This window comes from Pavona decussata, unplaced genomic scaffold (genome assembly GCF_977016875.1).
Source record: "Pavona decussata unplaced genomic scaffold, jaPavDecu1.1 SCAFFOLD_233, whole genome shotgun sequence".
Lineage (NCBI taxonomy): Eukaryota > Metazoa > Cnidaria > Anthozoa > Scleractinia > Agariciidae > Pavona > Pavona decussata.
Window position 1 is genome coordinate 3,917,783 of NW_028145638.1, and position 27,352 is coordinate 3,945,134.

The following is a 27,352-nucleotide window of genomic DNA, read 5'->3' on the forward strand; positions in this document are numbered from 1 at the left end:
GCAGTTGCTCAAGTCGAGGACGTGCTTTTTTGCTTTGAACCTCATTATGAAGACGAGGCTAAGTGCAAAGTTTTTATTATGAATACTGGTTTTCACTCATATGCAAATACAACTGATTTTGAAATGAAAAGCTTTGTACTTAGCCTCGCTTTCATAATGAGATTCACAGCAACTCGGAAATGGCCTATTCAGTGGCGTCTGAAGGCCAGGGTGGCGCTATCTTTAAATACAACAAATACGTCATTTGATACACTAGCCAATTTGAAATGGTTGCAAAAGTGTTAAATACCCTTCCTTAGTTACACTGGATGTTTATAATTGAGAAAAAAAAAAGGTGTTACAATGCCCATAAACCCGGAACTGGAATTTCACTTGTTACAATCGAAATAAATAGTTACTTTTAGTAGTCTACGAAGACAGGAGCCCATTGGGCTCCCGACGAAGAAGATCCTTGAATTACTTTAGCGTTGTTTAATCCATTTTGCATTACAGATCCTACATGGTAAAAGTGTACAATAATCTGAAAAAGTGCAAAGACAACTTCAAACCGAGATAAGTTTGCTAAACTCGCTCACTAGACTACAAAAACACCCTTGTGTTCAGAACAGAGTCCAGGAAAACACACACGCACGCACGCACGAAACTTCGTACACGTGCAGTTTTCGCAAGGAACGCGACTTCAGTTTGCGCAGGATTCTTATTGGCCGCTCGCTCACTGTATAAAACATTTGTTGCTCACGCCAAATTCACACTTGCGCTTCAAGTTTCTTAACTCAGTATTGTTGGGGTCTAGTTTAAGACCATGGGTGCAAATCGCGAGTCCGTCTGAGAACTTCTTGCAGTTCAAATCAGCGGTTGCAGCTTTAAGAAACACTTTGACAACAGCTGCTTTACCGGGATAGGATGACATCAGTGTCATAGCTGTCACTTCTTGAGTATCCATAGCAACAACAAAGTCCAGGGATGCACCCCTAAAATTGTCATTGAGAAGGTGAAGGTTCGCGCGTGTGATGAGATCACCAACAATTGGTGTCCCGGATGTTATGACGGATGTCATATCTTCTATGGCTTGTTGATAGCGTCGGAGGCGTTCAAAACACTTAGAGCGCATGCGAAAGACCTCTTGTTGCTGACCATTGGAAGCGGCTACTGCTAGCGTGAAAAATCCCAGCGCTTCATTGTTTTCATTCAAGCCGGTGTGTATATTAGCTCTCTTGAGTGCTTCCGTGATGAGACTTTGCTTCTGGGTCTCATTCAGCGTATTAAGCGCAAACCTCATAGCTTCAAAATCAAATTTGGCTGCTCGTTGAAACTTCGTTGCTGAAATTTCAATTTCTTTCAGCTTTACATAGACAAGTCCACTACGACTAAGCACCGAAACATCTTCGGGGCAGAGTCGTTCGGCAACGTCGAGCTGTTCGGCAGCTCTTTGGTAATCTTCGAAGACGATGAGCCCGTCGGCGTACATACAGCGATAAGAGACTATGTCAACACCGACTTCGACCAGTAATTGACAGAGTTTCAAAATACACTTGGAACGAAAACCGCGCGACAGGTAATGAGAAAATAGCATCTGAGCACAGTTTTCGAGGGATGCTAAAAGAAGCTGTTTGCGATTTTCCTGAAGTGAAAGAATAAAAGTCTTGAGCGCTTGAGTATTGAGAAGTAAGGCATGAAGCAAGTCTTGGTAACTTGCTTTCAGATTGTTCTTTTGAATGAATAACAGTCCTCGCTGACACAACACTTCAATGTGATTTGGTTTCTTACTCAGAACACAAGTTAAGTCCTTAATGGCCAAGTCAATTTCTCCTTTCAAAATTCTCAACTTTGCGCGCCACACGTACGATTCACACGCCTTGTTTGGAGAGGCGGTAATAGCCACGCTGAAATACGTTTCAGCTACGGAAGCATCTCCAGAACACGCGTTAAACCTCTGCACACCCTCGCAATGCGCCTCGCGTGTTAACCGCGCACGCTCGTCCTCAGTTAGCCTCAACATAGAGCTCATTAGTTTCTCCTCCCCAATCGTTTTAAGAAGAACACAAATGTCCTCTAGTGCATCAGATGTTCTGTTTCTTTTCATTTTCAGCGCCGCAAGGTGAAGAGTTGCGAGATAGTCATCGGGATTGTGTTTCATCAAACGAACAAGAATCGCTTGGGCCTCGTCCATTTTACACAGTGACTGTAAAATCTCCACGAAAACGAGATGGCACTCGAAGTCCGTGGAAAACGCGCGAGTTAAGACGTCACCTAAGGGAATAAGCGAGGATTCCAAGCACGAACCTTTGCACTGTTGACGTTTCTTTGAAGTCGTTATCAAGTACTCTTTCAATTGATTCTTCAGCGTTTCTTGCCCATATTCAGACAGCTCCGTGATCCAAGTCACTGTAGCAGCTATGGATATCCCGCTTGCCCTCGTCAGGTCCTTAGCGGCTTTCTCCAACTGTCCGTTCATAAGCCAAACAAATGCGCGACCACACAGTGCCTGCACAAAACTGGGCTGGAGATCTAGGGTTGTGCTGAAGTCGGCGAGTGCGTTACTCATATCAGCGATTTTCATGTAACAAAATGCGCGCGTATAGTAAGCCTTGGAACACGTTGGGCGGAGCTCGAGTACCAAGTTAAGCGTCTTGATAGCTTCTGTGTCTTTATCTTGGAGTCTCAAACACTCCGCGGCGTTAATCAGTGCGTCCACGTTGTTGCCGTCCAGGAGATATAGAAGCCGGTACATCAGCGCTGCCCTGAGGAGGCTTTCAGTGGTAATCTTAGAATCAACTGAGCACGAGGTGTTCAACTTGGCCTTGAGGCGGAAGTGAGAGAGCAGCTCTGATGCTGTTTGTTTGGCAAGCGCGGCAACGCGATCCTGTTGCTGTGATGGTAACGCTAATATAGTGAGACGAGTGATGTCGTCATCAATGGCTGCTGCATTAAGGTAATCACTCACAGCAAGCTCGGTCTGATCAAGGGCTAAATGGCATTGCGCTCGGTGAAGTAACAATTCTAACGATTCGCCCTTCCTTTTCCCCGAAGTCGCCAAACGATCTATTCCGTCTGATAACAGAACCACTGCTTCTTTAAACTGATTCAGTTTGATCATGTGACCGGCGCAGTCTTCCAAGGTGGCGGTATCACTGGGATTCAACCCTACAACGATGCGATCAACCTTGATTAAAAACAATCGTTCTTCCATGCTGTAGCTTTCTGACTTTTGCGCAAGGGTGGCGATGACTTCGTAAAGCGCTTCTAAGATAACAGGCAGCAGTTTAGCTCCTGTTTCTTTGATGCAAGCTAAGGCAGCTTCAAAGTCGTTGTCGCACGCATCCGTGAAGCCTTTCACAGCATGGCTTTTCTCGTTCAGAAGTAGGTACGCCACAGCACGCTGCACAAGAAAGAAAACCGCGTCGCTATGATTAGCAAACGTCTCCACTGCGTCATAACATGTATTAATAGCTTCATGATAGCTTTTGTTTCTCATCTGGGATCTTAGCTTCGTGGCCCACGCCACGCGACTATTGGGACGAAGGCCTGGTGAGGTAATCAGGTCGCAGATTTGTTCAATAGACACCGTTATACCTGACTTGAGCAACAAGCGCGCTGGATCACCACCACAGCACACACACCAGTCCTCTAGGGTACAAATTACACTCTGTAGGTGGTTCTGCGACAAGGTGACCAGGTGATCTTTGACAAGGGCAGGTTCCAAAGCATATCCCTTGCAAATCTGGATAACGGCTTCCTCGGTGCGCTGTTTTCGGAGCTCTTGATTGGCTGATGCTATATAGGAGAGTGCCTGTCCAATGCAGTCAGCAGCTGTAGTCATTTTCCTCGGCAGAGTTCACGAATACTGGGGAGAATCAATGCTTTTTATTCAGCCACAACATAATGAAATTTAATTAACGGGATTTAAGCATGCCGGAAGACTTAGTTTAAAACAATTGTTGGCTTAAGGAAGCGCTAAGCGCTCTCGATCACTCAATCGTCACCATGACGGGACAACAGCCACAAGGGGTGAATTAGCAAAAAATCAAATCTAAAAATGGGACTCGAATCCTATTTATTCTTCATGAAATATTTTGGTTTATTTGAACATACCACCTGGTATGCCTCTTGTTTACATAAAGAAGCAAAAAAAAAAAAAAAGACGAAAAGCTGAAGTAAAATAAGCTTTATAAAATTAGCAACATGAATATGATATTCGCATACACTCGTTTTTTTTTTGTTTTTTTTTATAAGAACGTCTAATTTTGGGGCTCAGGCTGAACGCTATTATTTTTGGCAAATGAAGCCTGAAAAGTTCTTAAGATGTTCTTAATTATCTGTTATAGTATTTCAATAAATCTGTGAAGACGTTACCAAGACATCTATTATTTGGGTTAATTGGACAATAAAGGCTGAATTTTTGCCTGTATTATTTTATCCGTATTTAAACTGTTCATTTTAAAAACATTTGGTCAAAAATAAAAATGTTCTTAACTGACTCTCAGCCTGGGTAATGTTTTTTGCACAGCCTCATTGTTCTTATAAAAAAGGTTTTTATAAAATAAGAGTGTATTTTCATCAAAAGATGTCGTTTTCTGGCTTTTGTAGCATGAAACTCTACGCGTGGAAATGCACAAAAATTATCTTATGGCAATACCATATACAACTGAGACAAAATTCGAACAGTACAGAGGTTCAAATCCGGCCGAAATCATGCTCCCTGACTAAGCCGGGGGGGAGGGGGCACTCAGGTATATAGAGGAGTGAGGGGGTGGCAAGATCTAAAAAAAACTTCAGAAAAACTTTAGGAAATTGCCAAAAGCTTCAGTCTGCAAAAAATGCAGTTTCCATAATAAGAGAAATTCCCCAACCTCAAATCAATGATGAATCCGTGTGCGCTATTTTTCTATCATGGAAATTTGCCCTTCCAAGGATAAATCGTCGAGCACTTTCCTTTCCATTTTTATGTTTGCTAACACTTTTAAAGTCTGCATGGGGTGGAATGTTAGCGTGTTGACAGCTTGTAGACTAGGCTAGTCTCATCTTTTTATCGTAACTACAGGAGATTCTCGTGTCTAGACGCACATGTTTAACGAGATCAAAGATAAAAAATATCGGCACACTTTTGGCATGAGGGATAAACTATTTAGATTAGCAGCTCATTAAGGCCTAGGATTAACGAATTCCTGAACACATAAAAATAATCATGATTATTCTGGATTAATGAAGCAAAAATATGAACGATATCGCGCACTCCTTCGCTAGCTGGCGACCTGTAAAATCCCCCATAGACAGACGATAATTGCACTTTATATGAAGGTCACACAGATACGTTTAACTGTCACGCGTAACGCCTTCCAGTTCACCTCTCCACTTAAAATGTGCTGCGGTAATCATACTTATATTTTTACCTCAAGAATTCAGGATTTTGGGTGGTCTTCAAAACATGTGCTGAAATATTTATCGCCATCTCACTGCACTAGTAACTTCAAACGTTTAAACACATGAAAGGGTGAAGTTAATTTATTTTTCGCACGCCTTGGTCGCCACCGGAACTGCTTGAGCTCGGAGTTGCCATTTATTCAGTAGACGCTAGAAGGGTAGCACACGGTTGAACCTTCGCCCGTAATGTATTTTTTACTCATTTAGAACGAAAATATTGACAACGTTTCTTGAAGGGAGCAAAAACTGGGTGTCCTTTTAAAATAATATATTAACTTTCAATAGCTCTGCGAGAAAACATACATAAAGTTAAAAGTACTTTTCAAGAACAGTCGGGTACGAAAACATATAAACAATAACAAATGCGTGCAGTCATGTCGCGTGTATCAAAGGCTAAACATTTTTTCATCTTAATACTCGAAGCAGATAATTGAACATAAAACGTCCTGTTTTGAGATACTTCCAAGGGCTATATTGGGGTGATAATTGGGAATAATACCAAATCTACACAGTAAATAGGACATTAACAGCCATAAATATAGTGGTATTGCTAAAGTAAGTGAACGATTCTTAGTTAGGCAAATATAAATACAAAGAAACAAATGATGGATAGCTCACCCGTTGATGAAAATTGATTGCTCTCCCAAACGCGGGAAATATACCGGTTTCTTGTTGGTTTTTCGCGCCAATATACGGGGTTATTCAAGATGATGAGACAGCGAAACACAGAGCCGCTACGGTTTCGAACAGAAGGAGAGAAAAAGTCTTCTGGGTATCTCAGGCCAGCGATCGTCAGCGGGTTCAAACACCGAGAATTAACTCCTAAAAACTTCTCGATGAAATTTGTTGCTTGCCTGCAAACCGTTCCGGTGACAGTTAAAAGAACAATCAACAATTGTTTGAATAGGTTTTCTATTGGTCAATCAAACATGACAAGGCGTGGGAACGAAGGCTTTTAATTGGCTATCGCAGCTGGATAGGATGATAGGCGAACTTCGCGGGAAATCCACTCACATCGGCATTTCCGCGAAAAATATCCCCAGAAATCGGTTAGTACTGCACGCGACGGCGTGCGACTGAACAGGACCGTGTGATATCTGCCATAATTTGCCTGATCTCATAGTTTTGATACATAATCACTGAGCACAGGCATGTTCAATGATAATTGCATGTTTACAAATTTACAGGCACTTAAACAGTACTGTCGCCGCTGTTCGGTATCCGCACAAGTACTCAAGATGACACAACAAACATTGTTCCATTAGGTGGCGTGTTCAATTACCGCTATTGAGAGAGGATTGAGAGTGAGTGGAATCCGGGGAATCGGGCCCTCTGTTTTTAAAGAATATTTTGGAGTATTTACGGAAAAAAACCTTATTTTTTCGAACAACAACATTGAGGTCCAAAGCCAATGACAGTAATCCTAGCAGATAAGGATTGATATATTATAAGGAAACAAAAACAGACAAATAGACGCTAGGAATGTCAAACAGGTATTTAGACTATTCAATTTTTGTTTTATATGACACGCAATATACAACACTTACTCGCAGATATGAGGCAGTTTTGTATACAACATAACGTTATATCATTGTAGTTAATAATGTTGGAACAGTTTGGATATCCACATTACCATTAAAGTTGCAACTCATCGAAGCTAAATAATTACTTCTTTGAGAAAATAGACAAAAGCATTGTGCGCGCGCCGGAAATGGTTTCGTAACGTCGTTTGTTTTCCGTGAAGGTTTTAGCCGGAAATTTTCTTTGATTAATATGTTTATCTTCTCTCAAAATTCACTCTGTGATCTTTGAAGATCCAGAAGCATCATCTGAATGCATTTTCTTGGTTTCAAGTGAATTTATCCAATTTATCGCTTGCAGACAATACACACGAAAACGGTAGAAGACGCAGCTCAAAGAGACTTTACGCCTTGGCAATGAAATGTTTGCTTTCCCATGTGGGCCATTTCGGTGTTGAGTAGGCGTTTTTACGCGGGATGCCCTGAGGGGGCATACCGTGTCTAAAAACGGGACGATTTCTTTTTCTTCGTCGTAGCTTCAAATCGGTACATTAATTTATTCATTAAACTCACCCCTCTCCTACTCGGGGTGTATTGTTCTGATTGTCTTCAACAGAAGCAGGCCAATCAAAATCCATTCTTGTCGCTTACATCGCGAGGGAGGGGACCCACTCACCCCTACCTGTGTGACGTCAACGCATCATTTGATCTATTTATTAAAAACAGATTAAATTTGGCACCATATTGTTTATAACATGTTCTGGACTCAAGTGTGCCGTTTTCAAACGGAAATTTCACCATTTTGAAGCGGAAAATCAAAAGAATAACTTCTAAGAAGCACTCGACATTTAAAACGGTAGAAATTGGTGAGTTCATGGCGAAGGAATCGTGCTTTGTTTGACAGTCCTTGACAACGACGCGAGACTAAAAAGAGGTCATTGAGAAGCTTACGCTATCGTTATGGAATTCCACACATTTCCGGTGAAAGTCTGAGTCGCGTAACACAAGGAAAACAACGTAACGCGATCGTCGTGACTCAAACTATTCCATTAGCAAGGATAGATTTATCAATCGGCGAAGCATACAGTTGGAATAAATGAATGAGCCCCAGCATCACGCGTAATGCCAGTGTAGCAGGCATCTTGTTCTCCAAATAGCGTCTTGTAATGTAACCCTATATATTTTTGTTTTCAAAAAGTAAAAGAAAAAAATTCAAAAAGTTCCCCATTCATTGTTGCCTGTTACTTTTTCTCGGGTGTTTGCAAGTTTCAACATGACCATACCTCTTGGCTTAAATTTCTATACTTTTTTTAAAAAACTTATTCCGACATCTAAATAACTTTTGCAACCGCATATTTAAACAACCTTTCAGTCGACTTGCCTGCAAGTCGAGCTCATGGATGTTTTTCTTTAGGGACGGAAACTAGCAAAGACGAAACCGGAAATGAGATGCGACTATGGATCTAACCTTTTAGCAGTATGCAAAAAGTGCTTCGTTTCCAATATCAGACTTTTGAACAGAACGTGGATTTGTATGGAGGGGACTGAACGTGAATCATCAAGTGCAACTCAACAATTTATCGAAAGAACCTTCGTTGCAGGGGCAGTTGTCCTCGGCGACAATCGAACCCGACGTCACTCCTACCGACCGTACCCGATGAGCTAATCGGGAATTCGCGTTCAACCCCAAGCCTCGACCGGTGACCCGTAAGCTCAGTTCGCCTCGCGTGGAAACGAGGTGCTCGATACTTTCGCCATTGGCAGAACCGTTGAGTCGCGAGCCTACTCAAATTTGGCAGTCCGAGGAGTACTTTTAATTTAATTAAAAAATATATTACTTCCCCAATCAGCTAAATTATCTTATCTTACTGATTGGGCATTAATAAGGCAGGGAACACATAAAAAAGCACACACCTTTTCCGTCTTTTGTTTTACCTCCAACAAAAGCCAGACAAGGTATCCGCTTCCACAGGTTAACAAGGTGAGCATTGGAGTTTTTTTTTTTTACTCTGGGAGAACAAAAATAATTGAGCCCGGAGTTCTCTGAGAATGCAGAGCCGCCTCCCAGATGAGAAGTTGACCAGTTTAAATTATTGTTTGAATGGCATTTTAGACTAGCAATATAAGTTGTTTACAGTGCCCACAGCAAGGAGACACATTCAAACAAAGGACACACACAAAAAAAAAAAACATTGAGAAAACATCTTTTTACATTTAATGTTAACTTTAGCATTCTTTTTTTATTACCATAGTCATCATTAGGTTACTGCCCAGAAAATAAAGAATCACAGAATGGTTCACTTTGAGAGGTGCTTAGCCTCCGTGTGGAAAAAAAAATGTTACACAGCCTCACATGCGTACTGGTGCAAAGAGCTTAGATCACGATGTTAAAATATCGCTAAGTGCATGGCTTCCATAAGAAAATTAATTTTCATTCACTTAAAAACTGAATTTCACACATCACAAGTTACGAACCAGTTTTGCAAATCAAAAGTGACAATTAGTTTAACAAAACAAGCCAGACATGAAAACAGAAATAGAGTAGTCAACTTGAACACCTGAGGCAACAAAAATACGATTAAGTAAACAGGGGTTTCCAAGGAAACCAGCAGTTGACTGTAAACTGTTTCCAAGGGAAACAATTTTCTGTTGAGATACCAGGAGACTACTGTATCACCTGCATCTGCGACTATTGGTTTTATCTGTTTTGAGTAAGACTATTGTATGTGACCTTTTTGCCTTGAAATCCAATTCTTATAAGCAAAGGTTTGGTAGTAAACAGTTTATTCCAATCAATTGAACTTGAAAATTGTGTCGTGACGACTTTGAAACATTCAATTTTATCGTTGATTTTTATTTGCTTATGAAATCCAAATTACTCCAGACAATCTCTATTTTGGCACAGGGACTGGTTATCATGTAAGAAGCTTAGCTGGGTATTAACCCTTTAACCCCTAATATCAAAGAACAAATTCTCCTATGCTGTCCCTATTCTTTTCTTATAAAATTACTGGGGAGAAGTAATTAAAATATCAATAAAAATTCACCATGGGTGATCATATTCTTAATTCTCATGACCTCAGGGGTTGAGTAAGCGTTGATTTTACATGGAGAAATTTGATGCTGATCACTTTTAGGGCTTAAAGGGTTAAGTTCTTGAGCAAAATGCTAAATAACTAAATTCTTCACCACATCTCTTACAAGATAATCAGCCTCTGGGTCAAAAGAAATCTCAGTCTGAAGCAATTTTCATTTCAGGGCAAAAAGTCACATTTGACAGTCTTGCCTAAAACCTTTCTATTACTTGCAGCATAAGTTACACTCCAGAAGTTATTTTATCAATTCAAGATTTCCTAGTTTTAATATAGCAGCATTTTGAAACAGGTCAAGCAGCTTTCAAAAGTCATTTTTAGACACATCAGATTTCTACAAGACAGTCACAAAAAAAAAACACATTCAAGTATATAGCAATATGCACAACAATGCACTAATCCCAGTCTTTCTTGATGTTAAATCCCCATTCCCAATCAAGGTAGCAATTTTTGTCATCATCAATAAATTTGCTCTTTGATGTGTAGTGCCCACGTGCGATCATTCCCTTCGGGGCTTCTTCGATAGGTGTGAGGTATTCGTGGGATTCACCTTTTGGGCCATAGCTTCCCACCATTAACGAGGATTTATCGACTGAAACACAACAATACAAGACATGTTAATTCAACCCTTTAAAGGACCCTAGCCAGCCTCCGCCATTTTTGATGCCATCAAAATTATTGATATTGGATGGTGAAGCGAAATCTTATTGCTTTACTGTAAGTTGTGCTCTTGAAAGTACGTTTCAAGCGTGTTTTAGCCTAAGAACTCAACATGGCGGCAGTGATGGGATCCCCAAAACCTTTAAACTGGAGAAGAATCAGAACTATGGAAGTATGGGAGACCAAGCGCCAAATGGAGCCGGAGTCCCAGCTGAATAACCACAAGTTGATGAGTTGATGAGTTGCACAGAGCCGGCGTAGCACAACTGCAAGTTGCAGTGGCTGTACAACAAATTTCCGTGGCAAACTTCCAAGTTTTGCCACCGGAAAAGTTTAGATTCAAACCCAAAGAAGGCCATGATGGATTAAAGTGCTACTGCGATGGAAATTTTGCATTTCTTGTTCTCTTCAGATTTTAAAATAAACTTACGAAATAGGTAACATGCCAATTTTTATCTCAAAATTCACACAGGAAGTCTGATAGTTTTTTAGTTTTTGCTGTCTGCCATTACTCAACTCACAAATGGCAGCAAGCGAGGAAAAGGGTCGGTCTAGCTGAAACACAGGGGATGAGACATCATGTGCACAACGCTCAAACCAATGCCGCTAATTTTTCCTCCGTTTCCCTTCCAGAAGAACTGGAAGAAGAGGGCAACGGCATCCTTATTCATTTTCTTGATTGATTTACTCACACTGTCAAACTACAGAAACTGATGCACACATGGCGTCACAAGCGGACTCTTGCGTGAAGACTGCTTTTAAAGTATTGCAGGCTTCTCTAATGAGAACTGAGAAATGGCGGACAGATTTTTAGAATTTTTTGGCTGGCCATTGTTCTAAATACAAACGCGTTGTATTATTATGGACATATTGACTGAACTGACATTGAAAAAAGCTGAGAAGAAAAAGAAAAATTTTTATTGCAGTAGCACTTTAAGCGTTTCAAGAGATTCTGAAAAGCAACTGGACTCGACCAAAAGGATGGCAAAAACAAGGTAAATGCTCTTATTTATTCAATGGGCAAAGAAGCCAATGACAAGGCAGTTTCGTTAAGATTGAGAACTGAAGAAGCGAAGGAATACAACACTGTCAAAGAGAAGATCCAAAGTCACTCAGTCGTAAAATACAATGTGATATTTGAACAAGCAAAATTTAATCTCAGCAAGCAGCCAAAAGGAAAACGAGTTAGTGGATAATGTTATCACTGATTGTCTTTCTGGGTACTGTGAATCTCATCCGAGTTAGAATTGTAGTGGGGATGAAAGACAAAAAGCTCTCTGAACAGTTCCAAGTACTTTCCGAGTTCACTTCGGAAAAGGCAATTACAAAGACCAGGCAGTCTGAAAAAGCAACAAACTTTCCTACAGGGAAGTTCACCAGAGCCCCAACCAGCTAGTGTACATCATTTAGCCAAAGATGAAGAAGTACATGCTTCAGACAGGGATAACAAGAAGCAACCAAAACCAAAGCACAAGGATGAGAAGACTGCTCAAGGAAGATGTCCAAGATGCTTTGGCCTTTGACATGCAAAAGCCTCTGTCCAGCAAGAAAATTGAAATGGGTAAAGTGCTCTAAAGTAGGTCACTGGGCAAAAGCTTGCAGATCTCGAACAGAAAGTAGAGTGGGTGAGGTGAATTTCTCTAACACAGCAAGATGACCAGTTCTTCCTGGGTGAACTTACTGAACAAACTGCTGTTCAAGGAGGTACAAGAGATTCATAGAAAGCAAAGGTCACATTGAATGGGCAACCAGCTGAATTTAAAGTGCTACAGATGCAGATGTCACTATAACTCCGCCAAGTCTATACTACAGTCTGAAACCAAGCCCAATGCTAAGCAAGACAACCAAGCTTGCTAATGGGTCCTTGTAAACAGAAACTGAGTTGTCTAGGAAGTTTCAGAGCAGAGTTACAAATGCAAAACAAGTTTGCTCAAGAACAAGTGTATATGATAGAAGATTAAGAGGGCTCTGTTAAGAAGAGAGCCAACTGAACAATGCAGCAAATCATGGAAGCACAAGAGAAGGATCCAATCTGCAGCCAGATCAAAGTGATCTGCTAGGAGGGATGGCCTGACAAGCACTCATTGAACAATGCTATGAAACCCTACTGGCCAAGCAGGGGTGAACTTTCTGTGGTACAGAGCATCCAACTCAAAGCATCAGGAATGTGTAATCCCATCCTCCATGCATCTTGAATTCTTAGACAAGATCCACAAATGACATCAAGGAATAACCAAATGTCGGGAGCAACCCAAGAGCTCTGTTTGGTGGCCAGGACTGAGCAGAGAAATTCAGGACATGGTACAACAGTGCAGGGTATGTGCCTTACACAGGGACAATCCACCTGAACTAGCAACAGACCTCTTCCAGTTTAAGGTGTTGACTACCTAATCATTATAGACTACTTTTCAACATATGTGGAGGTAGCAGCCATGACAATAATGACAAAGTCAAGTGAGGTCATCAGGGCACTCAAGCCCATATTCGCCAGGAATGGGACAACAGAGCAAGTGCAATCTGATAATGGTCCTCAGTTGGACAGTGCAGAATTCTCACACTTTGCCAAAGAGTGGAGATTCAAATGAACCACAAGTATTCCAAAATTTCCCCAATCAAATGGCGAAGTTGACTGGAGTGAAAAGCCTGCTCACAGTTCAGAAAAAGACCCCCTCTAAAGGATTGCTTGCCTACCGATCAACAACACTATTATGCAAGTTTTCTCCTGCCTAACTGCTTATGGGAAGGCAGATTAGGAACAGCGTGTACATGTTCCATACCCAGCTGAACCCACATTGGCCTGACATAAAAAACTGATTGCATGAGTGAGCATGAGCAAGATAAAGCAGGAAACAGTATTCAACAGCAGACACTGAGCAAAGCCTCTGTCTCCAAAAGGACTGGATAGAGAAGTCTTCAAGAAAGATCTTCAGTGCACAGGAAAACTTGTGAAAGCAGCATCAACACCTTGGTTGTATGAAGTTGAAATAAACAACCAGCATCTAACACTGATGCCAGATCTGCAGAAGCAGCAGTCACCGAAACCTGCAGTGAATTCAGCACCAAGTCACGAAACCTAGACAAACTGACATTCCTGACTTGAAAGGAAATCTACAAGTGCCCCCAGTAACACCAATTCTTGCTTCCAAATAAACACTCCATCACATGTTTACCTCATTTACAACCGTTCTTGATAGGAAATTATGGGTTTGAGCGCATAATGCTGAATAACTCATTTATTATTCATGGCGAGAAAACAAAGGAAATCACTACTGTGAAGGGGGTTTGGAAATGTGATCTTAATTATCATAAAATTTGGAGTATTAATTAAAGTTTGCTTTGAATTTCACCAAGAAATAGTAATGGTTTGAGAAGATGCATCAACCACTCAAAAAGTGTTTCACCCTATCCCTCTTGTGGTGTTCCATAAATATTGAGCAATTATTGCACGAGTGCACGTTGGATATGAGATGATAGATAGCTAACGAGGTGCATAGTGCTGAGTTGGCCATAATCATCTCATATCCAACAAGTGCGAGTGGAATAATTGTTTTATTAAAAACAATCAAGAAATATTGGTAGATCTTGCAGGTTTTACTTTGCAAGAACAACCAGAAAACACTTTAATGGTCACCATTTGTCGGGCATTATAATGGCTCATATACCGTGGCCACTGCGCCAATCAAATCAGACTATGAAAAAGCTCTTAGTAAAACAGACCTCAAATGATCCCATCCTTGGGTTCTTTACCCACCACAACAATGACAAATTATTTTCCATACCTCTTAAGCCCTTCCTGTAGGTCACTTGATGAAACTTCAGCCCAGCCACAATTTCACGTTTTACCTAAAAGAACAGCACACTTGAGTATAAACGATCCTCTACAATCACTAGTGGCCCACAGTGGGAGATGTAGGGGACCTGTTGTCAAGATATCACATGCAAATCAAAAATAAACACTCTTTTTTAAAATATTGTTTTTCCAGCCCAAGCCGAATATTCTTGTTTTTCTGCCGATGTTAGGCCGAAAATATTCTTGTGAATATTCTTAGATTTTAGTGTATAACATTTCCGTTTTAGAATGTATTGGGGTATCAATCACAAGTGTTTGGTGTTCAGATCTGTATTGAACTGTCATTAACATCACACATTTGGCTAGTGCAGGTTTTTATCATTTTATTGGCTAGTTTTGCTGTTTAGAGAAAGGAAGAATTTTATAGTCTACTTAAAACTATATAAACTATTGCATTGTAAAATTATATTCTTTTCAAATCTCAGCCTCGGGTTTATTCTTAAAATATTCTTAAAAATTCGCAAATTTTATTATATTCTTATAAAATTAATTCTTATAAAAAAAGAGTGTATGCTGTCTTTTCATTTTTCAGTAAACCTCTTATACAATGTCTCCCATGCAAATCACTTTAAATAAATAGTTTTTCTGAAGCTGTCATATTGACAATCCGCACAATTTTCAACGCATTTCCAAGCGATTCACATCCAAGGAGACAAATCAAAATCATGTTGTAATGTGGTTTTAAATACAACATAAAGCAATACCATATAATCAAGTCTTGATGATCATAAGACGCCCCGAAGCTTTGTACTAAACACTGACAAAACAAGTCACTTTAATTATTTGTGTTATGGCTAATTACCTACCTTGAAAACGTTCGGGTAAAACTCAACGAGCTCAAATAGCAAGAAGCAATTTGGGAGGAGTCAAAGGTAGCAGAAGAAACTACAAGAATGTTTTCCCTTTCTTATTTTCATAATAAACGACGATATGGAACAAAAACTACCACTGAGATGTTAAGCTTAACTTGTATTCATAGATTAAGCTTTTACGCTGTATCGTCAAGTACACGAAAATGATCCTAAGGAATTTACCTTAAATGTTATTTTAATTCTATACGGAACTGCTTCCTTGATTGTTATAGGTTGATCTTTTAATTTAGACAAATCACCTGTAAAAACAAGAGAGAAAAACCATAGTGAGGAAATGAAATATTCACTTTCGAATTTAGCAACTGAACAAGAACGTGTCACGCACTGCATAGCTATGAATCATGGCATGGGTCAGCCGGCCGGGGCCTACAAACTGAACTTTAAACGAGACAGTGGCAGAAAGCTACAGCTATAAAGAGATGGCAAAACAGAAAGAGAACTAACTTGAGCTTAGACATAAACGTGTACAAAACTCTGATACAAACCAGTAAGATCGAGGTCAATATCTGGTCGCCCTTCGACTATAACTGACATTTTTTCAACAACGACGTTGGGACCGCCGTCATCGCCAGCTAAAGAAGAAAAATACATCGTCGATAAGCTAGGATCAGTTAGTTGGACAATTAAGAAAGTCGTTTAAGTTTATGTCAAGATCTCAGACTCACCAGCGCTCGCACCCGCCAGTAGCGCTTGCTTGTACCTCACCAGAGACTCATCATCCGCGTCTAATTTTTGTATTTCATCGAGAGTTTTTTGGGCCGGCGCTTTATAACCCGGTGTTTCTTCTGGTTCTTCATCTTCTATTGGAGACGATGGTTCTGCTGGGTCAGCCATGGTAGATTCACACGAGCCAAAAGCCCAAAGTTTCCTGTTTCCCTCTGGATCAAAAACGGCCTGCTTCTGCAAAGAGTACCACCCCGTGACGTCAGGAGGCTGATAGGTGAAAACCAATCAAAAATTCACATACACTGGCCGTATCAACTGGCCAATGAAAAATGTTGTTCTATTGAACAAAATTAAGACGTGCCTATGTAAAGACATATTGACCCCCCTCCCCAACGGAGTGTTTAGAGTAAAATGTTTCATTGTCTAATTCAGACCTTTTTAATATATTTTATTAACCTTTGCCTTTAATTAGGCTGTCTATTGGGGGAAGACAAAAAGAAAGGTGGGCGTACAAAGATGAGTATACAATGGAATGCACCAATCAATGCCTTATTGTCTAGGGTGTGTATGTGGGGGGGGGGGGGGTGTGGAGGAGGGCAGTCATAGGTGGGGGGTTTGATAGCATTATCTTTCTGGAAAACTGCTGACTTCTTACTGATAGGAATTAAGTGACTTTTCTGACCATGCACAAATGTGCTGAGGTATTGCATTTGAACAATAAAACTCTGCCTGCACCTAGCCTGCTAGCAAGCTCTCGGGGAAGAGGAGGGGCGGGGAGAGAGAGCTTTCTGGCAGGCTAAACTCTGCCAGTTTCAAATGCCCTTCCTTTGCTCAACATTGCCTCCCTGAGGCAAAAAATTGACAGATGCACCTCTTCATCTTGTCTACAACTGCCATGCAAGCTGTACTTTCCTTTCTGAGAGCCACAACAAAAAGAAGACCAAGCCAGCTGACCACAGGTATCTAGTCTATGTATGGTTCCCCCAGCCAGCTGACCACAGGCCTATCTAGTCTATGTATGGTTTCCCCAGCCAGCTGAACACACAGGCCTATCTAGTCATGTTATGTATGGTTCTAAGTTCAATTGGGGATGCAATGGGCTGGAATGACTATTTATTTTATGCAAGCAACAAATCTTCCTCCAGTAAATAACATTCAGAGTGAGGAAATTAAACACAGGTCAGAGGAATGCTTGAACCTAGCCTGCAAATGCAGCTGCCTCCCATTGCTCTCTCAAGCCACAACAGCTTGCAACCTAGAGTTTGTTGGCACCCAATTTAGTTTTCTGCTCCTGGGCAAATGCACCCCAAGATAGCAAGCGTACAAACACCTGAACCAATAGAGACGTCTGCATACAGGCTACCAAGGGAGGAGTGGACAACAGGGGAAGAATAAAGGAATGAGGAGGAGCGTTGCATGACAACACTAAAAACGGCTGCGAGGGAGACTATCCCTTCCCTTGCATGGTTTCCAGTTCTAGTCAAAGCTTCGTATTGTCTCCATGTGACCCGTGGTATTTTCTCTTGGCTTGTTGTACAATCTTGCCCTACATGCACAAGATAAAATTGTGTAACACTTGTTGCATACCTCAACCTGTCATTGGACACCTCATGAGGTTTACACAATGTAGTATATACCGTAAATTATCTAATAAACGCCGGGGGCGTTTATTGAATTTCAAGGGTCCGACCGGGGCGTTTAAAAGAGAGAGGCCTTTGTTCTAATAACTGTAACATAGTAACCTAAATAAGGCATTATAAAAACCTAAATGACAGAGCTTTAGGAGACTATCAAGTCACACGTGAAGTAGTCCTTGTAATTCCGGGATGCTACAATGCTAGGACAAGCTGAAAGAAAATTGCTGATATCCTAAGCACAGTGATCAAGAACATTAAAGAGCACTATCCTCACTTTGAACTGAAAATTGAGTAAGATGCAACTCGTACACCAGTGTTAATTAAGCAAGAACGCAAGTAAATTGATTGATCTGTTTCTAGTTTTACAAATGGTCAAAAAAACCGGATGCTCCCACAGGCTAATACCTTATCATCATAGTTCTGACAAATTAGTTTTACTAGAGGTGCCCCTCTACTCTCCTCCCCCTATTTGAATATTTGTATTTTTGAATTGTATTTCTTGAGCTGCGTATTGTTCTATGTTTTAATACAATATCAATAATATATTTTGTGCTTATGTAACAGTAAGAGTGGAGAGTATAAATAAAATGTCAAATGTGCCGACAACATGTACAACCGAACAGAACCACTTTTATTGGGCGCAGAATAGAGCCCCAGTTAGGCTAGGAACAGCATTTTACGGATTACATGCAGCACCAATCTACAGTATTAAGGTTGAGCACTGATTTGGAAACGGTTAGCCTTCATTCATTACTATCCTTGGCAGCTAGTCCTCATTGCTGCAGTCATTATGGGTAGAAGAAATCAGGAAAACGACTCAGGTTCAAGGCACACTCTATTTTGATTGTTTTCCTTCTTTTATGATTACATTTCACATTAGTCTCCCTCGCAGCCGTTTTTTGGGCTGTCACGCAATGCTCCCCCCAAAAGAAGCTTCTTTTGGGGGGAGCGTTGCATGACAGCCCAAAAACGGCTGCGAGGGAGACTAATTTCACATGCGCTTTACTTCATGTAATTTTAAGGGAAGGACAAAAGTCAGTTTCAAGTATGGAAACAAGGGTTACCCGATAAAATCGCTGGCACTCAAGGGAACGTAACAAAGGACACAAGCCAAAGCTCTTGGTGATAAGAATTTTTATTTGAAAGCTCTTTGTTTGTCAGGTTATTCTTATAAATTAAACCCTTCACACCAGAAAAATGCTATAAATAAAATGGAACAATTTATCAAGCGTAGTGGTGGATGGTCAATTTTGAGTGTGGTGACACTTTAATAAACTTTGAAAACCTAGGAACAGAAACCATTGTTAGAAACAAAGTTTGTAACATAAAAATGATAAATGATTGACAACCTGGCACCAGGAAATGTTTAAGAAATGAAAAAAGTTCTACAGATTTTACTCTAGGAGAATAGAAGTGATTATGTCACTTTAGCATTTGTCAAAGCCTGGTTTTAACAATAAACACAAGCACAAGATCAAGCACAAAATGACATATTACACCGCAAAAAAATGGCAAAACACTAGTCTGAGCTTATGTGTCTTGCTCTTGTGTAACTCATTAAAACCAGGCTTGACAGTATCTCCTCATATTGGTGAAGAAATATATGATGCACTCTTGAAAACACAAAAGTGCCTCACAAAATCCTTTTCCGCATGAGAAATCTTCAGCAGCTGCTATGAGAATCTACAGCTCGTCCTTGGTGGTCTCAGCTTCGCCCTCTGTAGCTTCACCCTCTTCCTCTCCCTCTCCCTCTGTGCCTTCAGTCTCTGTGCCTTCTTCTCCCTCAACATCTGGGGGTGGTTCTTCGCCCTCTGCTGGCTCCTCGTTGGCTTCTTTGCCTCCAGATTCTACAAATTTGACTAAATCATCCAAGGTTCTTCCACCTTTGTAATCAACAATCTGCAACACAACAAAAAACACTCATGGTCAGTAACCAGCCAGCCATTGTACAACTTTGTCACTGTAGCTGTTCAAGGTAAAGCCTGAACACTAACTGATAAAATTTTGTTGACACCATAAGGCTGCCCACATAGCCAGAAGTCAGATTCTAACATTTGGTCTGTGAATGAAATCCCATAGTGTTGACCCATTCACATGAAAGCTGCTGAGGTGTACTTTACTCTGGGGCTGCTTATTGTGTCATACAAAAGTGCTTCTCACTCTGTGGATGAAATCCTAAAGAGTGACCACTTAAATAAAAGCTACTGAGCAGTACTTTCCTGTGGTGCTGTTTATAATGCTGTACAAGGTGGTTCTAACTTTCGAGTCTGTGGATGAAATCCTAAAGAGTGACCACTTAAATAAAAGGTACCGAGTAGAACTTTCCTGTGGTGCTGTTTAATTTTGAGTCTGTGGATGAAATCCTAAAGTGTGACCATTCAAATGAAAGCTACTGAGCAGCACTTTCCTTTGGTGCTGTTTATTATGTTGCACAAGGCAGTTCTAAATGCTGAACCTGTGGATAAAATCCTCAGGTGTGGCTGTTCAAAGGAAAGCTGCTGAGAAATACTTTCCTCTGGTAATGACAGAGGACACGTCAACAGAACCACAGCATTGTTAAAAAAAGGATGTTCTCTTTGTACAAGGGAAAAGGCCAGAAATTTTGAAACCAACTTCATGAAGCTGCACGCAGCTGGATTGTGTCTTGGGAAGAAATTCCACAACATTGGTTTTCAGATTAATTCTGTGATATGTCCACTATATGCTGAGAACCTTTTTACCAGACTACTTTACCTCATCACTATCTTTGGGGAAGTATTTAAGAGTAGGAAAGCTCTGGATCTTAACACTTTCTACTTCATTGGCTGTAGAGTCCATCTTGGCAATTACAACATCTTCCCGGTCCTTGAATTTCTCTCCAAGTTCATCCCAGATTGGAGCTAGCTGCTTGCAATGTCCACACCATGGGGCATCTAAATCGGAAACGAGATGTACAAATGGTCATGGTTTTCACAGCTTTGCCACAAAAAGAACACTCACTTTTGAAATACATTTTGATTACTAATGTTCAAGCACCAAATCTCTGTGGTTTTCAATAAAAAAAAACTGGTGGTTGATAACATTCTAATTAAAATTGAGCTGGGACACCTGTCTGACCTTGCAAATTTTGCACCAAAACTAAAACTAATATATCCTAGATCTCAGGACTGGTTATTGAGCCTGAAACCTTTTCATTGCAATTTCTACTACAAGGGATAGAAACTGAAAAGCAAGCAAACAAATTGTCTAACTCAAATGTGTTTAGGAAACAAGAAGAGATTGTATAGCTACAAAAAACTCAAAGTCTAGTGTGGAAATTCAAGCATTTTCCAAAGCCCTGGGTGGATTTAAAGACTTTTGAGGCCGGAGACTGTTAAATATGGTATTGTTAATGCAAGTGAATGCATGTTACATTACGCCCAAGGTATTACATACTAAATAGCCTTCGTGACTTGTCTACGAAATTTCAAGGCCATGCAAATGACACAGGGATGTAAGAGGACTTTTTAAGGCCATCATACATCAAGCACCTTTTCATTATTTCACAACCAGGGTAGACTAGATTAGAAAAGAACCCATACTCACAGAATTCAACAAAAACAGCTTTAGTTGGGTCCTTTACTATGTCATCAAAGTTCTTTCCTACAAGAACCTTTACTGGTTTCGCGTCCCAGTCCTCAGGAATGTCCTGGCTAAGCAAATGAGCCTGGGGATTGAAAAGGGAACAGGCTGTGAACAACACATATTCCAAGGCATTAAAACTAGTGATTATGAAATTTACAAATTATATGTCACAACTTTAATTGACCAATTCTTTGTACTCCTAGCAGTTTTTGTGACATTTTAGAAAAACCCACGTGGGTAAAAAAAATTTGCTATAAAATTGGTTTTCCTCAACGCAAAAATTGTAAACTGTCACTTTCAGACAAAAACAAAGGATGATCAGAATACTATTTTCATTTAGAAAAGCTTCTGTTTGTTTTTGTCTGTACAATCATTGACGAAACATCATAACTATGCAATCTTATGTGACCAAACAAATCCATGAATGGATCAAATTTGTCCATGTGAGTATCAAAATTCAAAATTAGCAATTTTACTAGTCTAGGAGTGTTTGTTTTTTCCTAGACATGAGTTTTTTTTACTGCACATGGGGTTGTTTATTACCAACAAAAAAACATTAATTTTGTGACTACTGGAAAAACATGCGGACGTGTTAAAATCATAGCACATCAATATGCTACAGCCCAAAGGGTCCAATCCAAAGAAACCTTCCATGGGAGAGGTATGGCTATTTTCTGGAACAACACATTTTGTACGGTACTTTAGAGGCAAGGGGAAGGGTACCTGTGGCAGGACATAAATATTTTCTGGTATTACCCTACGGGAACAACAAAGGTGTTACAGTATATTTCTTTATGGATAAGCCTTCTGCCTCCCGCCCCCTCCAAAAAAAGTACAAGAAAAAACAAAACAAAAACCAAGAAAAGGCACAGTAAGATAAATACCTTAAGTTTTCCATCTAAGACAGACTGAACAAAAGCCTTGACATTTTCAGTGGTAAGTTCTGTCGTTTCTGGTTTGTATTTGGTCATGTCGTCCTCTGCCAAGTTGATCAGACGGACAGTTGGGACTTCTTTAGCATCAATTCCAAAGAATTCAGAGATTCGGTTGTTGTCCTCAACATCGCTATCAACAAGAACAAAGAGAACTTTTCCTTTGAAGTCCTTGGCGGCTGCTGAAAAGCCATTATGGATTTCCTGAAATTGATCTGCCTTTTTGCTGGCAAAAAGAAGGATGTGTTTCTTCACCTCTCCACCAAAAATCTTGGGTGCGTTCTGGCAAAGAAAAGACAATACAAATTAGCCCTTTAAACCCCCCAATATCAAAGAACAAATTCTCCAATCTCATCCCCATACTTTTCTTATAAAAGTACTGGGGAGACATTATTAAAATACAAGAAAGTTCACCTTAATTCTCATGACCTCAGAGGTTGAATAAGCATTGATATTACAAGGAGAAATTCAATGCTGATCACTGTTAGGGCTTAAAGGGTCAAGTAACTGCTTTAGTTATTAATTGTACTAGTCCCAGTTGAATCTCTGACCCGTACAAACCCAAGAGGCTAACAGAGGAAACAAAACAAAGAGGAGGAGGCTGTGGGGTTGGTGACAGTGATGTGGACGATTAAATTATGTGGCCCAGGATTTTCAATAAAATTGTTATTTAAACTGGGTATAAAATATCCCCGCCACCATGACAAACACATCAAGTGGTGAACACTTTCAAGAATGATTTATTACTATTCATGGAGTTTATAAGCTACATGTACTTTTTCAGAATACCAGAAATTTACTCATTGAAACAACTTATAATATAATAATAATATATAAATTTATATAGTGCTAAGATTATAAAGCGCTTCACGCACTGCTTATTTCAAGAGTAAAAAATATGTATAATAAAATGAAAAAGTCACAAAATATAAAAATATCAAATGTCAAAACTAACTGCACGCTTGTTTGAAAGGTATGTCTTTAACTTAGATTTAAAGACAGTGACATTCGGACTGTCCTGTATTTTCAAAGGAAGTTTGCTCCACAGAAATGGCCCAAGCAAGCAAAGGCGCAATCACCATAGGTCTTTTGATAGGTTATGGGCACAATGAGAAAGCTCTGGTCACTGGAGTGCCGTTAAATCCTCAAAACATTCCACTAAAATGGATGCCCTTGGTCTAAAGAATGCCATGATAAAGGTTCTTAATACAAGATGTATGAACTTAAACAGAAGTTTACGTTTTTACGTTTTTAAAACCAAATTAAAACCAAATTCTCACCTCGTCATTAAATTCTGTCACAAGAGGAAGTTGGTTTGCCTTGATGAACTTTGTAATACTTTCTGCAGCATGTTCTCCATCATAATCAGCACGTCCCTCATCAAACTATAATTAGAAATGGAATACAACAAAGAAGAATTTAGGAACCAAATACAACACAGCACTCAACTCAAAGCTGTTTCAAAATCATTCCAGTGATACTGTTTATTATAGTGAACAAAGTGATTACAAGTTTGAGTCTGTGGATGGAATCCTTACATGTAGATGACCACTTAAATCAAATCTACAAAGTAATTTGGAGATAGGAGTCATGAAAAACACAAGTGTGGGATGCTGCAATACTATTAGTATCACATACAGTTGCATGCTTTTAACTTCATAATCAGTCACATCACAAGGTGTCACACAGAATCGCACAATGCTAAAATGTATTTTATTATAAGGTCACCATGACAAATTTGAACATAGAAACAAAGGTTTTCATCTGGTTTTATTTTCTGTGTACCATTTTAACCTCGCATTTCTACTTCCGGTGCACCGTGTACGCGACTTTTGATAGAAATTTTCTTTCACTCAGCTGATGCGTGAACCTTAGCTATAGCATGGGTGAGTTACATTCGCGCACGCCACTGGAAGCTCTTTCAAGCCTCCTGAAGACAAGCTAACTCATTTCATATATATGCTGAAAATATCCAACTGGGTGGTTTGCAGAACTAGTTTGCACCAATAAGATTGCAAAACCTGGTGGCATTTGATTAGAATTATGGAAGATGCACATTTTTTGGAAAGACCAACTCATCAGCCCTACAATAGCCTTATCTTACTGTAAAAAGATGAATGTGAAAGTCTTGGCCATGTAATATACACCGCAATCATGCCTTACCAAAGGAAGACATGTAAAAATTAACAGGCAAACATCACTTATTGAATCTTCAATCCAAAAAAGAACCGCACCTTTTTGAAAAGAACAAAACTGTCCCCTTCAACTTTGTTTTCTTTAGCTAGAGCCTCGTCGTGGACAATACCAAACTCAACATCATCAATACCCTGGGCAGCCTCGATGAAGGCTTTAGCTGCATCAGATTCTTTATCTTTGTAGAAACCAACAACCATAACATCGCTCTTTTCTGTGAATGCCTTGATTTCATCAGCAGTTGTCAGTTCTTTGGCCGGAGGACCAGTCTTCTTTGCCAACCAAGTGACAATTTCGTCAGCTGTTCGACCACCTGTATGAATAAAGGTAAAGCCATCACTTTGGGGAAAATAACCTCAGCCAAGGTTATAACAACAAGCACTGCATTTAAAATTTACCAATAAAACAAAAGAAATGATTAGCTGAAGTGGACACAAATATCAAATTATCCAAAGTTTAGAGCATAAAGAACCCTAAAAAAAATATAATTACTGAGCTGGATGGATGTGATTGGATCTTGTGTGGCAAGAAAATAAAAATGAATTAATTTGATCAGCAATTAAAATATCATTAGAAAGAACAAAGGTTGGTGATGAACACATTTCAAGGCTGTAAAGATGAGTCATCACTTTGGCCCCTCTAAAGCACATGCCCTGTGGTAAACAGCTCAATATTTTTCCCTGATTGAAAATGAACGAGACAAATTTTCTTTACAGCAAGATATATTTTGTTAGCACTTTTTTCAAGAGAAGACTTGAAAGTTTTATGCAGTTATTCGGTTCCACAGTAAACGTAAACAAAATTAAAGGCAGTTAAAAATTTGAACGTGCAACTCAGCTGTTATCACAAAACATCATTGTTTTACTGAAAAATTTAAGCATGTCATTAAAGTTGTATTTAGCACACTGAACAACGGCGCTTTAACGAGTTTTCCCACAGAAAACGAAATAAATACTTATTTGCCCAGCTGATATAACAAGAGGCTTTTATTCGGCTGAGGCCCTCGGGATGACAAAAGAACAGTTAATATTCATAAATTTCAAGCTTAGGGTTTCGCATTAACAAGGCAAAACTGGATAAAAAGGTACAAAAAAGTTAGTTAAGGATGTTTTATTGTGATAATTTTGGCAAAACACAAAATTTCAAACAATGCATATTTCACAACTCTGGTTCCACTTCAATGCACGTGCGTAGAACATAATGTTAAGCTTACGTATGTCTTAAATGTCTTTCTGAAAGGAATAACACATTTTTCCGTTTTGATTATTTTATACCAACCTGAGTAGTCCGTCGGTTTTTGTGATCTGAAGAATTTGATGGTCGGATAGCCGTGAACTTCGTATTTTTCACCAAGTTTAGTTTCGGCGGTAGCGTCGACTTTTGCAAGCTTGATTGGAGAGCCTTGCTCCTTGAGCTTCCCAGCAGCTTTCGCGTACTCAGGGGCTAGCGCCTTGCAATGTCCACACCAAGGGGCATCTAAAACGGAGGAAATATCAACCAGAAATCGAATAAGTATCCCCTATTACAAGTGACCGTATTCAAGCTCACAGACGTACAACGTGTACTTACAAAATTCGACGAGAATGTGCTCGTTGTCGTTAAGAGCTTTCTCAAAATTAGATTCTTTTAACACAAGGACATCTTCTTCTATTTCAATTTCATCACTGCTAGGCTTATCGTCGTTTTCTCCAAACGCAAAAGCCACTAAACTAAGTAAAAACACGAGATAAAGCTTCATTGTGCGACCTTTACCGAGCTAACCAAAATGTTCGACTGTTCAACTTGGAAGACGACTACGAAAGAGGCAGAAGACGTGTAGCACAGACCGGAAATGGCTCTACCTACCCGTCGTGTCTCGCTGTGATTGGTTGAGAGCACAGAGCCCGCGAACTGTAGTCACGGAAGTCTTCTACCAATTTTTATAGTGACACGTCCACATCTCATTCAAGACTTCAAGTGGCTGAGAAATGTTAATGTTGGTGGCACATTTAGCAAGATTCAACAGAATCTATTCAGAACGACCGGTTAAAACTAGTCAAGAGTGAAATGAAGACACAGCAAATTAATTCTGCTGTAAAACAGGGTAACCAGCTACCGGGGAGTAATGTTTATACCAAGTTGTTCATAATCGAAAAATTGTTTACTAAATATTAAAGGTTCATGAATCAGGTGGGTCTAAACAGTCACCCTGGCTCGCGACAAAGTGTTGGACCGAGTTGTATTTAAGCTTTGATATTACAACTGGGACAAGAACGCATCAATACTACTGGAACATAAACGTTAAAATTTGATCTAGAGCGAAGATATAGGCCTGATATTGAAAACTGACGTGTTCGCGTGCAGAGTTACTAACTTGCTCACAAACTTGCTAAAAGTGTGTGAGAAATTTACGCTTTCAAAAAATGAAAAATTACATAATAATAGAGGGGGGCGTAAGGGGGGTCCGAAAACCGCAAAACCGCGCAGAAATACGTAAAAAACCGCAATACCGCATCGAAATTTACCAAAATACCGAAACCGCAGTTACAAAATGTGGAACATGCCGTGATCGAAAACGAGCTCGGGAACCCAATTTCTTATCGTCGTTCGAATCAGCATTACATTTCATTTAATATCTTTAGAAGGAGAATTTTTAATAACTGGAAGTCAACGTGAGTCAGTCCCCTTAAACAGTCCCATGGATTGGTCAGTGGAGAAAACGTACAATTCTCCCAAAGCGAGTTCTTACTCCCAGGAGAAACGTCGCCCAGCTTTCAATCTCTCCTTGAAGTAACATGGTATCTTCCCGCACATCCTCAACCACCTCTTCATCACTGCTTTCGTCAAAGTCGTCTACCTCGTCTTCATCCAAGTCGTTTTTCCCCGGGCAGCGCAGTCTGCCGTATTGCCCTGCTTGTCAAAGGCAA

At 40.0% G+C, this 27,352-nt stretch overlaps 4 protein-coding genes across 4 annotated transcripts in view; 1 reads left to right on the forward strand and 3 right to left on the reverse strand.

Annotated features, from left to right (window-relative positions):
* LOC146458468 (uncharacterized) overlaps positions 1–10,322 on the forward strand; it is a 71,343-nt gene extending 61,021 nt beyond the window's left edge. The window contains exon 2 of the mRNA XM_085090892.1: positions 7,401–10,322. The gene's annotated coding sequence lies outside the window, so the exon portion shown is untranslated. The remainder of the gene's footprint in view (positions 1–7,400) is intronic.
* LOC146458474 (tetratricopeptide repeat protein 34-like) lies at positions 457–6,305 on the reverse strand. Its single transcript, XM_085090891.1, has 2 exons — positions 6,040–6,305; positions 457–3,844 (listed from the first exon to the last, which is right to left on the reverse strand). The coding sequence occupies exon 2, from the start codon at positions 3,818–3,820 to the stop codon at positions 713–715; it is 3,108 nt and encodes a 1,035-aa protein (XP_084947017.1). The 5' UTR covers positions 3,821–3,844; positions 6,040–6,305; the 3' UTR covers positions 457–712.
* LOC146458475 (rho GDP-dissociation inhibitor 1-like) lies at positions 9,134–16,346 on the reverse strand. The gene is made up of 5 exons (XM_085090895.1): positions 16,081–16,346; positions 15,901–15,987; positions 15,578–15,654; positions 14,473–14,536; positions 9,134–10,625 (listed from the first exon to the last, which is right to left on the reverse strand). The coding sequence occupies exons 1-5, from the start codon at positions 16,247–16,249 to the stop codon at positions 10,429–10,431; spliced, it is 594 nt and encodes a 197-aa protein (XP_084947021.1). The 5' UTR covers positions 16,250–16,346; the 3' UTR covers positions 9,134–10,428.
* Positions 16,347–18,835: 2,489 nt separating this feature from the next.
* LOC146458476 (protein disulfide-isomerase 2-like) lies at positions 18,836–26,254 on the reverse strand. The gene is made up of 8 exons (XM_085090569.1): positions 26,016–26,254; positions 25,725–25,922; positions 24,488–24,759; positions 23,534–23,638; positions 22,206–22,535; positions 21,283–21,403; positions 20,452–20,630; positions 18,836–19,617 (listed from the first exon to the last, which is right to left on the reverse strand). The coding sequence occupies exons 1-8, from the start codon at positions 26,182–26,184 to the stop codon at positions 19,402–19,404; spliced, it is 1,590 nt and encodes a 529-aa protein (XP_084946695.1). The 5' UTR covers positions 26,185–26,254; the 3' UTR covers positions 18,836–19,401.
* Positions 26,255–27,352: the final 1,098 nt, after the last annotated feature.